Source organism: Grampus griseus (assembly GCF_964374135.1).
Source record: "Grampus griseus genome assembly, chromosome: 7".
Taxonomy (NCBI): Eukaryota; Metazoa; Chordata; class Mammalia; order Artiodactyla; family Delphinidae; genus Grampus; species Grampus griseus.
The window spans coordinates 22,104,286-22,122,154 of record NC_139001.1 but is presented as its reverse complement, the minus strand read 5'-3'; the positions used below and the strand labels follow the sequence as shown (position 1 = coordinate 22,122,154).

The following is a 17,869-nucleotide window of genomic DNA, read 5'->3' as shown; positions in this document are numbered from 1 at the left end:
TATTCTGCTATTGATCCCATCTAGAGTACTTTTAATTTCATTTACTGTGTTGTTCATCATTGCTTGTTTCATCTTTAGTTCTTCTAGATCCTTGTTAACTGATTCTTGCATTTTGTCCATTCTATTGTCCACTCTATCTCCAAGATTTCGGATCAACCTTACTATCATTATTCTGAATTCTTTTTCAGGTAGACTGCCTATTTCCTCTTCATTTGTTAGGTCTGGTGGGTTTTTATCTTGCTCCTTCATCTGCTGTGTGTTTTTCTGTCTTTTCATTTTGCTTATCTTACTGTGTTTGGGATCTCCTTTTTTGCAGGCTGAAGGTTCATAGTTCCTGTTGTTTTCTGTGTCTGTCCCCAGTGGCTAAGGTTGGTTCAGTGGGTTGTGTAGGCTTCCTGGTGGAGGGGACTAGTGCCTGTGTTCTGGTGGATGAGGCTGGATCTTGTCTTTCTGGTGGGCAGGTCCACGTCTGGTTGTGTGTTTTGGGGTGTCTGTAGACTTATTATGATTTTGGGCAGCCTCTCTGCTAATGGGTGGGGTTGTGTTCCTGTCTTGCTAGTTGTTTGGCATAGGGTGTCCAGCACTGTAGCTTGCTGGTCGTTGAGTGAAGCTGGGTGCTGGCGTTGAGATGGAGATCTCTCGGAGATTTTTGCTGTTTGATACTATGTGCAGCTGGGAGGCCTCTTGTGGACCAGTGTCCTGAAGTTGGCTCTCCCACCTCAGAGGCACAGCACTGACTCCTGGCTGCAGCACCAAGAGCGTTTCATCCACAGGGCTCCTTAATTTGGGATGATTCGTTGTCTATTCAGGTATTCCACAGATGCAGGGTATATCAAGTTGATTGTGGAGCTTTAATCCGCTGCTTCTGAGGCTGCTGGGAGAGATTTCCCTTTCTCTTCTTTGTTCTCACAGTTCCCAGGGGCTCAGCTTTGGATTTGGCCCCGCCTGTGCGTGTAGGTCGCCGGAGGGCGTCTGTTCTTTGCTCAGACAGGACGGGGTTAAAGGAGCCGCTGATTCGGAGGCTCTGGCTCACTCAGGCCGGGGGGTAGGGAGGGTCACCGAGTGTGGGGTGGGCCTGCGGGCGGCAGAGGCCGGCGTGACGTTGCAGCCTGAGGCGCGCCGTGCGTTCTCCCGGGGGAGTTGTCCCTGGATCCTGGGACCCTGGCAGTGGCGGGCTGCACAGGCTCCCCGGAAGGGCGTCTGGCTAGTGACCTGTGTTCGCACACAGGCCTCCTGGTGGTGGCAGCAGCAGCCTTAGCGTCTCATGTCTGTCTCTGGGCTCCGCACTTTTAGCCGCGGCTCGCACCCGTCCCTGGAGCTCTCTCAAGCAGCGTTCTTAATCCCCTCTCCTCGTGCACCAGGAAACAAAGAGGGACGTAAAAGTCTCTTGCCTCTTCGGCAGGTCCAGACTTTTCCCCGGACTCTCTCCCGGCTAGCCGCGGTGCACTAACGCCCTGCAGGCTGTGTTCACGCCGCCAACCTCAGTCCTCTCCCGGCGCTCCGACAAAAGCCGGAGCCTCAGCTCCCAGTCCCGCCCGCCCCGGCGGGCGAGCAGACAAGCCTCTCGGCTGGTGAGTTCCGGTCGGCCCGATCCTCTGCGCTGGAATCTGTCCGCTTTGCCCTCCACACCCCTGCTGCTGTGCTCTCCTCCGCGGCTCCCAAGCTCCCCCACTCCGCCTCCCGAAGCCTCCACCCGCGAAGGGGCTTCCTAGTGTGTGGACACTTTTCCTCCTTCACAGCTCTCTCCCGCTGGTGCAGGACCTGTCCCTATCCTTTTGTCTCTGTTTAGTTTTTTCTTTTGCCCTAACCAGGTACGTGTGGGGTTCCTTGCCTTTTGGGAGGTCTGAGGTCTTCTGCCAGCGTTCAGTAGGTGCTCCGTAGGAGTTGTTCCACGCGTAGATGTATTTCTGGTGTATCTGTGGGGAGGAAGGTGATCTCCGCGTCTTACTCTTCCGCCATCTTCCCGGAAGTCCTCCGTAAGTAGTTTTAAAAGGCAAAATTTGAGTAATTCATCAAAGTAGATTATGCTTAATCCTACATAAAAATGGTAATTCCAGTTTGTACCCACCTCATTCATTCATATTTAGATCATCACATTTGTAGATAGAGAAAATAAAGTTGTATACCTAACCTAGGAAGGCTTCCTGGAGATCTCATAAGGAAACAAGGTCTGATCTCTCACAGCAACTGAACACACTTGGAAGTGTCCCTACCTGTCTTTAAATTGTGCATCGTCAATTCCTTGCCTACGAAGCAGATCCTGTGGCCCATAGGGTGTGTCTTTGCATTTAGAGTCTGTGTCACAGAGTAGGGTTTGCAGCAATGGGAAGAAGCCAGTACTAGGAAGGTTTCGAGGTGCAAGGTAACCTAAAAGTTAAAAACAAACAAACAATAATTAGATCACTGTGATGTTTGCCTGGGAAGGGAAAGGAGTGCAGTTTTGTGAAATTATCTTCTGCATTATGACTGTTTGGGTCCCCCATGTATCAAAAGACTTTAAAATGCTTGTTGCCCCAAAAACTTCTCTTCCTGGGATTTACTCTAAGGAAGTAGCTGCAAGAATGTTTTCCAGAGTGTTTTAAAAATAAATCACAGTGTACCCATATAATAAAACACAAGGCAGCCAATAAAAATGTCAAATAATATGGAAAATATTTCTAATACACTGCTTATTAAAAAAAGGAGATCAGAAAACAGTATGACCAGAATAGCCATAATTGTAGAAAATATATATAAATATATGTAGTATATTAAAAAATCTGGAGTGGGACTTCCCTGGCAGTCCAGTGGTTAAGAGTCCACACTTCCACTGCAGGGGTCTTGGGTTCGATCTCTTGTCAGGGAACTAAAATCCCACATGCCGCATGGCATGGCCAAGTAAACAATAAATAAATTAAAAAAATAAAAAACCTGGAGGAATTTTTTTCCTTGGTGGTTATTTCAAATGACTTTGTTTACTTTCATTTGACTGTATTTTAACTATTTTCTCCAACAATGTACATGTCTTCTTTTGTAATCAAAGTCATTATAAATGCAGCCAATCTTCCAAATATAGGAAATATTTTTGGTGTCCTCAAAATTTAACATAATAGCTAAATTAATTATCCTGGACACACAACATTTTCTTCCTATTTAAAAACCAATAATAATGGTATGAATTAATATGCAGATTTTCCCCAATATTAAAGCCACAAGTATTGTAACAGTTAATGGTTTTGTAACCTTTACTTTAACATTTGCTTTGTAAAATATGATGATGGCACACACATGAGTCAAGATAAAAGGCAATGAACATTGTGGTACATGACTCTTTTTGGATTTTGGTTTTCTCAGGGTATATGCCCAGTAGTGGGATTGCTGGGTCATATGGTAGTTCTATTTGTAGTTTTTTAAGGAACCTCCATACTGTTCTCCATAGTGGCTGTACCAGTGGCACATATATACAATGGAATATTACTCAGCCATAAAAAGAAAAGAAATTGAGATATTTGTAATGAGGTGGATAGACCTAGAGTCTGTCGTACAGAGTGAAGTAAGTCAGAAAGAGAAAGACAAATACTGTATGCTAACACATATATATGGAATTTAAGAGAAAAAAAATGTCACGAAGAACCTAGGGGTAAGGCAGGAATAAAGACACAGACCTACTAGAGAATGGACTTGAGGATATGGGGAGGGGGAAGGGTAAGCTGTGACAAAGCGAAAGAGAGGCATGGACATATATACCCTACCAAATGTAAGGTAGATAGCTAGTGGGAAGCAGCTGCATAGCACAGGGAGATCAGCTCGGTGCTTTGTGACCGCCTGGAGGGGTGGGATAGGGAGGGTGGGAGGGAGGGAGACGCAAAAGGGAAGAGATATGGGAACATATGTATAACTGATTCACTTTGTTATAAAGCAGAAACTAACACATCATTGTAAAGCAATTATACTCCAATAAAGATGTAAAAAAAAAAAAAAGATAAAAGGCAAGCTGTGAATTACAAATCTTTTCACAATTAGGTTTGATTCTAAAACACTAGCTTCCTCCCTTCGGGGAATACAGAGACAATGAACTTTCAAAAAAGGCAGGTTTACCTCCCAGGAGCCTGTGCAGCCCACAACTGCCAGGGTCCTGTGATCCAGGGACAACTTCCCCCAGAGAACACACGCGCGCCTCAGGCTGTTGCAACGTCGCCCCGGCCTCTGCCACCACAGGCTCACCCCGCACTCTGTGCCCCCTCCCTCCCCCTGGCCTGAGTGAGCCAGAGCCCCCGAATCAGCTGCTCCTTTAACCCCATCCTGTCTGAGCAAAGAACAGACGCCCTCAGGTGACATACATGCAGAGGTGGGGCCAAATCCAAAGCTGAACCGTGGGAGCTGTGCGAACAAACAAGAGAAAGGGAAATCTCTCCCAGCAGCCTCAGGAGCAGTGGATTAAATCTCCACAATCAACGTGATGTACCCTGCATCTGTGGAATACCTGAACAGACAACGAATCAGCCCAAATTGAGGAGATGGACTTTGAGAGCAATGATATATATTTTTTTTTCTCTTTTTCTCTTTTTGTGAGTGTGTATGTGTATGTTTCTGGGTGTGATTTTGTATGTATAGCTTTGCTTTTGCCATTTGTCCTAGGGTAATGTCTGTCTGTTTTTTGTTTTTTTGTTTTTTGTAGTACAGTTTTTAGTGCTTGTTATCATTGGTGGATTTGTTTTTTGGTTTCAGTGCTCTCTTCTTTCTTTCTTTCTTTTTTTTCTCCCTTTTATCATGAGCCGTGTGGATGACAGGCTCTTGGTGCTGCAGCCAGGAGTCAGTGTTGTGCCTCTGAGATGGGAGAGCCAAGTTCAGGACACTGGTCTACAAGAGACCTCCCAGATCCACATAATATCAAACAGCAAATATCTCCCAGAGATCTCCATCTCAAAGCCAAGACCCAGCTCCACTCAACGACCAGCAAGCTACAGTGCTGGACACCCTATGCCAAACAACTAGCAAGACAGGAACACAAACCACCCATTAGCAGAGAGGCTGCCCAAAATCATAATAAGGCCACAGACACCCCAAAACACACAACCAGACGTGGACCTGCCCACCAGAAAGACAAGATCCAGCCTCATCCACCAGAACACAGGCATTAGTCCCCTCCACCAGGAAGCCTACACAACTCACTGAACCAACCTTAGCCACTGGGGGCAGACACCAAAACAACAGGAACTATGAACCTGCAGCCTGCAAAATGGAGACTCCAAACACAGTAACTTAAGCAAACTGAGAAGACAGAGAAACACACAGCAGATGAAGGAGTAAGATAAAAACCTAGACCTAACAAATGAAGAAGAAATAGGCAGTCTACCTGAAAAAGAATTCAGAATAATGATAGTAAAGTTGATCCAGAATCTTGGAAATAGAATGGAGAAAATACAAGAAACATTTAACAAGGACCTAGAAGAACTAAAGAGAAACCAAACAGTGATGAACAATATAATAAATGCAATTACAAGTTCTCTAGATGGGATCAATAGCAGAATAACTAAGGCAGACAAACGGTTAAGTGACCTGGAAGATAAAATAGTGGAAATAACTACTGCAGAGCAGAATAAAGGAAAAAGAATGAAAAGAATTGAGGACAGTCTCAGAGACCTCTGGGACAACATTAAACGCACCAACATTCAAATTATAGGAGTCCCAAAAGAAGAAGAGAAAAAGAAACGGACTGAGAAAATATTTGAACCTATTATAGTTGAAAATTTCCCTAATAAGGGAAAGGAAATGGTTAAGTCTAGGAAGCACAGAGAGTCCCATACAGGATAAACCCAAGGAGAAACATGCCAAGACCATATTAATCAAACTATCAAAAATTAAATACAAAGAAAAAATATTAAAAGCAGCAAGGGTAAAACAACAAATAACATACAAGGGAATCCCCATAAGGCTAACAGCTGATCTTTCAGCAGAAACTCAGCAAGCCAGAAGGGAGTGGTAGGACACCTTTCAAGTGATGAAGGGGAAAAACCTACAACCAAGAATACTCTACTCAGCAAGGATCTCATTCAGATTTGACAGAGAAATTAAAACTTTTACAGACAAGCAAAAGCTAAGAGAATTCAGCACCACCAAACCACCTTTACAACAAATGCTAAAGGAATTTCTCTAGGCAAGAAACACAAGAGGAGGAAAAGACCTACAATAACAAACCCCAAACAATTAAGAAAATGGTAATAGGAACATACATATCGATAATTACCTTAAATGTAAATGGATTAAATGCTCCAACCAAAAGACATAGACTGGCTGAATGGATACAAAAACAAGACCCATATATATGCTGTCTACAACAGACCCACTTCAGACCTAGGGACACACACAGACTGAAAGTGAGGGGATGGAAAAAGATATTCCATGCAAATGGAAATCAAAAGAAAGCTGGAGTAGCAATTCTCATATCAGACAAAATAGACTTTAAAACAAAGACTATTAGAAGAGACAAAGAAGGACACTACATAATGATCAAGGGATCAATCCAAGAAGAAGATATAACAATTGTAAATATTTATGCACCCAATATAGGAGCACCTCAATACATAAGGCAAATGCTAACAGCCATAAAAGGGGAAATCGACTGTAACACAATCATAGTAGAGGACTTTTACACCCCACTTTCACCAAGAGACAGATCATCAAAAATGAAAATAAATAAGGAAACACAAGCTTCAAATGATATATTAAACAAGATGGACTTAATTGATATTTATAGGACATTCCAGCCAAAAACAATAGAATACACTTTCTTCTCAAGTGCTCATGGAACATTCTCCAGGATAGATCATATCTTGGGTCACAAATCAAGCCTTGGTAAATTTAAGAAGATTGAAATCATATCAAGTATCTTTTCCGAGAACAACGCTATGAGACTAGATATCCATTACCGGAAAAAATCTATAAAAAATATAAACATTAAAAAATACACTACTTAATAACCAAGAGATCACTGAGGAAATCAAAGAGGAAATCAAAAAATACCAAGAAACAAATGACAATGAAAACTGATGCCCCAAAACCTATGGGATGCAGCAAAAGCAGTTCTAAGAGGGAAGTTTATAGCAATACAATACTACATTAAGAAACAAGAAATATCTCAAATAAACAACCTAACCTTACAAAAGCAATTAGAGAAAGAAGAACAAAAAAACCCAAAGTTAACAGCAGGAAAGAAATCATAAAGATCAGATCAGAAATAAATGAAAAAGAAATGAAGGAAACAATAGCAAAGATCAATAAAACTAGAAGTTGGTTCTTTGAGAAGATAAACAAAATTGATAAACCATTAGCAAGATTCATCAGGAAAAAAGGGAGTGACTCAAATCAATAGAATTAGAAGTGAAAAAGGAGAAGTAACAACTGACACTGCAGAATACAAAGGATCATGAGAGATTACTACAAGCAACTATATGCCAATAAAATGGACAACCCGGAAAAAATGGACAAATTCTTAGAAAAGCACAACCTTCCGACCCTGAACCAGGAAGAAATAGAAAATATGAACAGACCAATCACAAGCACTGAAATTGAAACTGTGATTAAAAATTTTCCAACAAACAAAAGCCCAGGACCAGATGGCTTCACAGGCGAATTCTATCAAACATTTAGAGAAGAGCTAACACCTATCCCTCTCAAACTCTTCCGAAATATAGCAGAGGGAGGAACACCCCCAAACTCATTCTGCAAGGCCACCATCACCCTGATACTAAAACCAGACAAAGATGTCACACAAAAAGAAAACTACAGGCCAATATCACTGATGAACATCGATGCAGAAGTCCTCAACAAAACACCAGCAAACAGAATCCAACAGCACATTACAAGGATCATACACCATGATCAAGTGGGGTTTATTCCAGGAATGCAAGGATTCTTCAATATACGCAAATCAATCAACGTGATACACCATATTAACAAATTGAAGGAGAAAAACCATATGATCATCTCAATAGATGCAGAGAAAGCTTTCGACAAAATTCAACACCCATTTACGATAAAAACTCTCAAGAAAGTAGGCATAGAGGGAACTTACCTCAACAGAATAAATGCCATATATGACAAACCCACAGCGAACATTGCCCTCAGGGGTAAAAAATGAAAGCATTTCCACTAAGATCAGGAACAAGACAAGGTTGCCCACTCTCACAACTATTATTCAACATAGTTTTGGAAGTTTTAGCCATAGCAATCAGAGACGAAAAAGAAATAAAAGGAGTCCAAATCGGAAATGAAGGAGTAAAACTGTCACTGTTTGCATATGACATGATACTATACATAGAGAATCCTAAAGATGCTAGCAGAAAACTACTAGACCTAATCAATGAATTTGGTAAAATAGCAGGATACAAAGTTAATGCACAGAAATCTCTTGCATTCCTATATCCTAATGATGAAAAATCTGAAAGTGAAATTAAGAAAACATTCCCATTTACCACTGCAACAAAAAGAATAAAATACCTAGGAATAAACCTACCTAAGGAGAAAAAAAGCTGTATGAAGAAAATTATAAGACACTGATGAAAGAAATTAAAGATGATACAAACAGATGGAGAGATATACCATGTTCGTGGATTGGAAGAATCAACATTGTGAAAATGACTATACTACCCAAAGCAATCTACAGATTCAATGCAATCCCTATCAAACTACCACTGGCATTTTTCACAGAACAAGAACATAAAAATTCACAATTTGTATGGAAACACAAAAGACCCCGAATAGCCAAAGCAGTCTTGAGAAAGAAAACGGAGCTGGTGGAATCAGGCTCCCTGACTTCAGACTATACTACAAAGCTACAGTAATCAAGACAGTATGGTACTGGCACAAAAACAGAAATACAGATCAATGGAACAGGATAGAAAGCCCAGAGATAAACCCACACACATATGGTCACTTTATCTTTGATAAAGGAGGCATGAATATACAGTGGAGAAAAGACTGTCTCTTCAATAAGTGGTGTTGGGAAAGCTGGACAGTTACATGGAAAAGAATGAAATTAGAACACTCCTTAACACCATACACAAAAATAAACTCAAAATGGATTCGAGACCTAAATGTAAGACCGGACACTATTAAACTCTTAAAGGAAAACATAGGCAGAACACTCCATGACATAAATCACAGAAATATCCTTTTTGATCCACCTCCTAGAGAAATCGAAATAAAAACAAAAATAAACAAATGGGACCTAATGAAACTTAAAAGCTTTTGCACAGCAAAGGAAACCATAAACAAGACCAAAAGACAACCCTCAGAATGGGAGAAAATATTTGCAAACGAAGCAACTGACAAAGGATTAATCTCCAAAATTTACAAGCAGCACATGCAGCTCAGTATCAAAAAAACAAACAACCCAACCCCAAAATGGGCAGAAGTCCTAAATAGGTATTTCTCCAAAGAAGACACACAGATTGTCAACAAACACATGAAAGAATGCTCAACATCATTAATCATTAGAGAAATGCAAATCAAAACTACAATGAGATATCATCTCACACCAGTCAGAACGGCCATCATCAAAAAATCTACAAACAATAAATGCTGGAGAGGGTGTGGAGAAAAGGCAACGCTCTTCCACTGTTGGTGGGAATGTAAATTGATACAGCCACTATGGAGGACAGTATGGAGGTTCCTTAAAAAACTAAAAATAGAACTACCATATGACCCAGTAATCCCACTACTGGGCATATACCCTGAGAAAACCAGAATTCAAAAAGAGTCATGTACCGCAATGTTCACTGCAGCTCTATTTACAATAGCCAGGACATGGAAGCAACCTAAGTGTCCATCAACAGATGAATGGAGAAAGAAGATGTGGCACATATACACAATGGAATATTACTCAGCCATACAAGGAAACAAAACTGAGTTATTTGTGGTGAGGTGGATGGACCCAGAGTCTGTCATATAGAGCAAAGTAAGTCAGAAAGAGAAAAACAAATACCGTATGCTAACACATATATATGGAATCTAAAAAACAAACAAACAAAAATGGTCATGAAGAACCTAGGGGCAAGAAGGGAATAAATACGCAGACCTACTAGAGAACGGACTTGAGGATACAGGGAGGGGGAAGGGTAAGCTCGGACAAAGTGAGACAGTGGCATGGACATATATACACTACAAAATTTAAAACACATAGCTAGTGGGAAGCAGCTGCATAGCACTGGGAGATCAGCTCCGTGCTTTGTGACCACCTAGAGGGGTGGGATAGGGAGGGTGGTAGGGAGGGAGACGCCAGAGGTAAGAGATATGGGGATATATGTATATATATAACTGATTCACTTTGTTATAAAGCAGAAACTAACATACCATTGTAAAGCAATTTTACTCCAGTAAAGATGTTAAAAACATAAAATAAAATAATACATAAATAAATAAATAAATAAAAATAAAATAAAATAAAAAAGGCAGGTTTAGAAAAAATGAGGGTAATTCCAAACCAAAGACTGCAGAGCAAAACCTTAACTTCCTCATGAATCTGTTAAAAAGACTGTCGGTACAGATATGTTTTTATTATAAAAAGAAAGAAGAAAAAATAGTAAGAGCAACATGGCTAAGTATGTACTATCAGTAGAAAGAATAATAAATAGAAATTCAATCTAAGTAACTGAAATGCATATCTACATAAAAAAATAAAATTGAAAATAAAAAGGAAGGGGTAATAGGAAAGTTGGCCAGAAAAAAAATTAAAGAGAAAAAAAAAATGAAATGGAGAGAAAGATTAGAAGATGCTATACTGTTGACTTTGAAGATTGAGGAAAGAGCCAAAAGCCAAGGAAAGTGGGCAACCTCTAGAAGCCAGAAAACAGATCCTCCTAGAGCCTTCGGAAGAAATGCAGCCCTGCCAACACATTAATTTTTAACTCACTAAGACTAAATTTTGGGCTTCTGAACTCCAGAACCATAAATTAGTAAGTTGGTGTTGTTTTAAAGTCACAAAGTTTGTGGTAATCTGTTACAGCAGCTGTAGGAAAAACTAACACATATGATAATACCAGTATGAATTGAAGTTTCAAAAATTCAAAATAAATTGGAAAGAACTTAAATCCATCAGACTATTCACTACTACCTTCTAAGATGCTTCTTTTTCTGAAACCAGAAAGACCCATGTCTCTCCTAATATTAAACAAGTGAAAATTGCAGTGAACCTTCAATGTTTTCACTGTGGCGCAATTCCTTGAATAAGCACAGAGCAGCAAATTACGTGTTAGCATTTCACATCACCCCTCTATAACGAAATTTCTGCCACGGTGAACTGCATACAGCAAGACCTTTATAGTTCTGCAGTGGAATTTCACCATTAATGGTAAGTCACCCTTTTACACAGATTCCACCTGGAGCCACTAACTCAGGGTTAGGAAGAATCCTAGTCCATCTCAAAACATGCAGGGGGTCGTTTGAATGGAAGGCAGATAGAAACAGGTGACCCCTTTGCTCTATACCACTCACCAAGCTGATGGCGTGACTAAGCCAGTGCTGAAAACTGGCAGCTCAGGAGAAGCCACATCGCAACAGGAAGAAAGGAAGAGAAGGGAAAAGATGTCACGGGAAGAAGGTCTAGTAAGAGGTGGCACATTACATCCAGTTTTACTTACTCTGGCACTAATTACAATTTGAAGATTATTAAAGAAAAATTTGAAAGAATTTAAACCCACAACATTCTCTGCTATGGTTAACAACAGATATGCTTATTTTACAGGAAAATTCATCAAGGAATTTCTTTAGAAATAAGATCCCATGGTGTTTAAAAAGTATAGACAGTCCACGTTTTGCAGTTTTTTTGATAACTGATATTTAATTTGTTACAATGGGTTCATGAAAAAGAGGAACTTGTTGTGGTATGTACAAGTTTAAGTTAACACAGCATCATGCAGAATCTGAACTGCCTGCATTATTTATTTTACCATCACTTTTTAACCAAGAACCATACACTCATTGAAACAAGAGAGCAACAACAATAGCACTGACTTATCAAGCATCTACTGTATTCCATGTATGTCATTCATCCTTCTTTGATATCCACAGTATACTTTCTCATGCCCATCAACTTGTCACAAAATCTGGAAATCCTCTAGAACTAACAAGTCAGAATGAAATAGATTTAAACTGTATTGTAGCTATCTTGTGAAAAACATGAAATTTTCAATCTCCTGCCCATCTTAGTTATGTGTACAAGGAAGTAACTACTCAGAGCAATGGTGGAATCCAACCATCCATCCCATGTTGTGAAGAGCTGCTACTTCTAAACTGAACTCATTCTGCTCTGAAGGTGTCTCTGGCACTTTCAGGCTCCAAAATTATGTTTGTCTTTATATTCCTAAACGCTAGGATGCTGGAAAAAGAGTCACATTTCTCTATCCTTCATAGAGCTTCTGTGCAGCGAGCAAGGAGCATGCCAAGTTAAAGCTAATCATTGGTGGCCCACGTTCACAGCCAGAGCACAGATTTTAGGATACATGTGGTGGAAGATGATAAATGTGCAAACTATGGCACCACTTGTAGGTGAAAAACCAGATCTAAGGGTCTTGGGATGGAGTGTGAGGCAGAATAAAGTCCTTGGTATCACGAGTCCCCAAAATCTCTCACTCAGGACAACATTCACACCCATCTCCAGGAGCAAAGCTATTGAAGAACTTGCAATTTCGCAGGGAAATTGTAGCCCGGAGACTCCAGCAGGGTCTGGGAGTGAGGTGGGGTGGGTAGTAAGCAAAATTTCAAGCCACTTATGCCAGGCATCGTCAGTGAGGTGGGACGAGCAGCCACCCATGGGTGGGAAGCGGGTGGTCCCATAAGATGGATGCAGTCAACATTATTGACACAGTCCAGTAACACTGACAAGAGTCCAACAGTATTCCAGGGAGTGGATTGAAACCAAACCGTAAAACATTTTTAGCAGTAAACCACCAGTTAACTAAGCTTTTAACGAAATCAAATTTAGTTTTCATCGTTTTAAGAATGAAACTGGCATTACAAAAAGATCCAGTTTAAGAATTTTCAATAAAATACTTTGTAAAGAATTATGATATCAACCTATGCCTCTGTGTTTACCTAGAAGGAGGATCAAGTTTGATTTTCCTTTCCCTTTCTGCACGAATGTCCTTATTCAGTACAACATTAGGGTGACATGACATAAAAATTACAGCAGTAGCTCTCAAAGTGCAGTGCCTGGCTCAACAGCATCAGCGTCACCTGGAAACTTATTAGAAATGAAAATGTGAGATCTACTTCGTAAAAAACGTTGGGGATAGGTTTCAGTAATCTTTATTTTAACAAGTCCTCTAGGTAATTCTGATGCACACTAAAGTTTGAGAACAACAGGATTAGACTGCAAACTTTTCTATAAGAGTTAGATAGTAAATATTTTATGGTGTGGGCCATACTGTCTCCATCACAATTACCCAACCCTGCCATTGTAGCATGAAAGCAACCATAGACAATGTGTACATCAATGCGCCTGCTTGTATTCCAATAAAACTTAATTTATGAAAAAGGCAATGGACTGGCTTTGGTCCACAGGCTGTAGTCTGCTGACCCCCAGGAGGATAACCTCTTACACATGTCCCTCTCCCTCTCCTGCCTCGTTCATTTCTTGTTTACACCTGACCTCCATCCTTCTTTTCCTTTTCCCTTATCTCATCTAATCTACCTACTATTCTCTTTTCTCTTCTTAATCTTTTGTTCTTTCCTTTCCACTTGCCACCTTCTTCTTTCCATTTCTTCTTTTCTCTCCTCCTCCTGAGGCTCCCCTTTCTCTTACCTACCTCTCCATCTCATTACTCACTGATATAGCCAAGAATGCACATTTCTCCCAACATCCTCTCTTATTCTTTTTTTTTCTTTTTCACCACTACAGAAGGATTTTTGCCCACTTCCATAATAACTTCAGGAGCTTTCTGCTCATTGGCACTATCTACAGAAGTACTATTTTCTACTTACTGTATTTTTTTTTTTTTTTTTGCGTTATGCAGGCCTCTCACTATTGTGGCCTCTCCTGTTGCGGAGCACAGGCTTCCGACGCGCAGGCTCAGCGGCCGTGGCTCACGGGCCCAGCCGCTCCGCGGCATGTGGGATCTTCCCGGACCGGGGCACGAACCCCGCGTCCCCTGCATGGGCAGGCGGACTCTCAACCACTGCGCCACCAGGGAAGCTCCTTACTGTATTTTTAAAGAAAGAACTGTCACAGTCTTTTTGGTAATGAAGCCACTTCCATTTGACATCATTAGGCTCAGAAAGCATTCTGTAGGCTGCCTTGGTGACATCTGTAAGTATTATAATAATGGTAGAATCGGAGAACTTCCACTGTGTTTCTTTGTGTTTTTCTCGAAGCAGGTCAGAACCCAACCTAGGTGGTATTTTTGTGTTTCCAGGTGAAAGGAATTTGTTCTTTCCCCCTAGTGAAGAGGTGAATGATAAATCTTGGAAGAAAATTCTGACTTTTTAAAATATGGAGTTATTCATTCGAGGAGTTATATTTTTCTTAACTTTTTGGATATAGGGTCACATCTGCAGAAAGAGTATCAGGCCTTCTAATCAGGCAAATGATAAGTCGCCTTGTGAAACACCATGGCAAGAATCTGTCACCAAGACAAGCACGCAAAATGAGACAAGTATATCTGGAAATATTACCTGCAAACAATCAGATAACCAGATATGAATAAAGAAAGTATGGGAAAGGAAATGAATCTCAAAGTGTATCTGTAATAATTTATTAAAGTAAGTCTTTTCATTCTTCTAATTTTTGAGCAAATTTCCTTCTCAATTACATTTTTAAAGACATAATTAAAATTATGAATGGCATAAACCTGACCTTTCAAATTATCATGAACCACAGGACTGTCCTTGTTCTCGTACAAATGCACTTTCCATTTGGAAGATCAGGCTGTTCCCTGAGGAGAGCTGTCTTGTTCCCCTGCCCATCACGAGGTAAAATCAAATACACTAGCTCTTCCTGACTTTACTCCCTCTGAAAAACGGCTTTTTTTTTTAACCTTTGCAGCCCAGAGAGACCTTAGTTTAGGATTAAATACTGATATGACTGTGAATCTTCAGACAGAGACATTAGCTCAATAAAACTGCACTTTTTGAGAGACTAAAGAATAAGATAGGGCTTCCCTGGTGGCGCAGAGGTCGAGAGTCCGCCTGCCGATGCAGGGGATGCGGGTTCGTGCCCCGGTCCGGAAGGATCCCACATGCTGCGGAGCGGCTGGGCCCGTGAGCCATGGCCGCTGAGCCTGTGCGTCCGGGGCCTGTGCTCCGCAACAGGAGAGGCCACAGCAGTGAGAGGGCCGCGTACCGCAAAAAAAAAAGAATAAGCTATTTGAAAGAAAGAAAAATTCTTACATATTTTTAGCACAATGCTTGACACATTGTAAGCAATAATTAATTATATTAATAAATGAATCAATGAATAGATGAAACCCTGAGGGTCACAGTGAGACAGCATGATTTAGGATTTTAACATAATATACATCTTTATCTTTATTATTTGTAAGACAAAGTTTCAAATTTTATCCCTAAATTATAGTAAGTTCAATGGATAACAATGGATATAGTAAGTTCAATGGATAATAAGTACAAAGGATAACATTGCATTATATTCATGTTCCTTATAAAAGTGGAGAGATTTATGCTGATTAATGAAATCAATAACATTTATCATTACAGGCTCTTAGTTCTTGGCTTCTCTGAAAACCTAGCTGGTACACACTGACATGTAAAACACCAACCACTGAGTTTATTATCCACAAAGTGAATCCATCCATCATCTATTCAATAAATATTTACTGAACAGATATTGCGTGTCTGTGGTGCTAAGTAAGGTTCATTCTTCTATTAAATCTTCTTTCATTTAAACATTTTTAAAATGTAACTCTGGGTTATTAGTGTGTGTGTGTGTGTGTGTGTGTGTGTGTGTGTGTGTCTGTGTGTGACTGTGTTTGAGAGAGATAAAGCAAGTGAGTGCCTGCTTTCAAACCTCATCATACTTTTATTAAACAAAATGCATATAGAAATCATTTGTTTTCATGAGTCGTCAGAAATTTTATGTATAAAATATAATTTAAAATAAATAGTAAAACACTGGCTTAAAAAAACTTCATATTTTGAGAGAATTAAACAATTATAATTTCATGTGAACCCATGACAGTCCTATAGGATAGGCAGGGCAAGTGTACACCTATTTTGCAGGTAACTGCAGAAAGATCAAACAATTTGCTCAAGGTTACATGAAAACCAAAATGCCAGGGATGGATCTAGAACAACCATGATATATGACAATAATGAAAACAACATTTTTTTCAGCTAAGTTTCAGTATATCTTGGAGTGAACAGACTGAGAATTTGAAAAACAGATACCACTTCTGGTTTTGCTGTTGATTCACTGAATCACCAGGGGTAAATTAACCTCTTTATATCTCTATTTCCACATCTACCTAATTGAGGATAAAAGACCTTGCCACCTCACAGGGTAACAAGAAAGATTAATTAAAGCTTGTGTAAGGTGCTTTAGCCCTTGTGTAAGGGCTAAAGTGAAACTGGGTATACATGGTATGACTGTGCTGATTGGTCATATCAAAATTGAAGCATTGAAGAGGAAAGACCACACAGAATCATGAGTTACTACCATTGCTCGCCAGACTGCTGTTGCAACATCTGTCTAATTCACACGCAATGGCTGGGGCTCTGCTGCTCTATGTGATCTCCCATCTCTGTGCCTTAAACCAATGAATGGCTAGGATGATTGCATGACATGTTTCTCTTCCTAGTAATTCATAATGTGTACCTGTATCAACTGGTGAAGTGCTTCAATTACTGCGTGCTCAGTGGGTGTGGTGCCATGACACATTCTCCCTCATTCTCCCCAGGCAAGTCTTGCTTCATAGCATAGGTGCTTTTCCAAGTTCAAACCCATTGGCAAAATGAAGACAGTTTCTGGCAGTGAGGTCTGTGGCACAATGACTACTCCTTAAAGCGGTGGGTAAGGAGGTCCTGTATACTCAAAAGGTTGGCATCTGTATATGTTTAATGGCTAGAGCCACAGAGAACAAGAACAAACTTTGGGTCATTGAGATGGTGTTCTTCATGCTGGGATCCTTCCCATGTCTCCCACATCCCTTGGAGTTGCTTCCAAGTATCACAGTCAACAAATTTTGAAAGGTGCAAAAAGTGTCCCTGTGGGGATAATTTTGGGCTCTGGTTATGACACTGCAGGTGTGAGAGGAAGTGGGGAAAGATTCCTGCCTGCTTTATGTCTTCGGCTTATTACTATTATTATTTTTTAAAATTTTATTTATTTTTGGCTGCATTGCGTCTTTGTTGCTGCACACGGGCTTCCTCTAGTTGGGATGAGTGGGGGCTACTCTTTGTTGCAGTGCGCGGGCTTCCCATTGTGGTGGCTTCTCTTGTTGCGGAGCACGGGCTCTAGGCGTTCGGGTTTCAGTAGCTGCAGCATGCTGGCTCAGTAGTTGTAGCTCGTGGGCTTTAGAGAGCAGGTTCAGTAGTTGTGGTGCACGGGCTTATTTGCTCTGTGGCATGTGGGATCTTCCCAGACCAAGGATCGGACCTGTGTCCCCTGCACTGGCAGGCTGCACCACCAGGGAAGTCCCCTATTATTATTATTTTAACATCTTTATTGGAGTATAATTCCTTTACAATGGTGTGTTAGTTTGTGCTTTATAACAAAGTGAATCAGCTGTACGTATACATATATCCCCATATCTCCTCCCTCTTGCGTCTCCCTCCTACCCTATTTTTTAAGATAGGAGGGTGAGGCAGTTTGGAATTGGGACATTGCTATCTCTTTGGATGTTATCTCTTTGATCCTAAAGTACACACTTGAATCGATGGT

General features: G+C 40.6%; 1 protein-coding gene across 1 annotated transcript in view; it reads right to left on the bottom strand.

Annotated features, from left to right (window-relative positions):
- Window positions 1-17,869, bottom strand: part of ABCA12 (ATP binding cassette subfamily A member 12) — a gene marked incomplete at both ends in the record, with an annotated part of 186,263 nt that overhangs the window by 125,483 nt on the left and 42,911 nt on the right. The window contains one exon of the mRNA XM_082658827.1: window positions 2,214-2,367. Within this exon, the coding sequence (XP_082514953.1) occupies window positions 2,214-2,367 (154 nt within the window). The remainder of the gene's footprint in view (window positions 1-2,213; window positions 2,368-17,869) is intronic.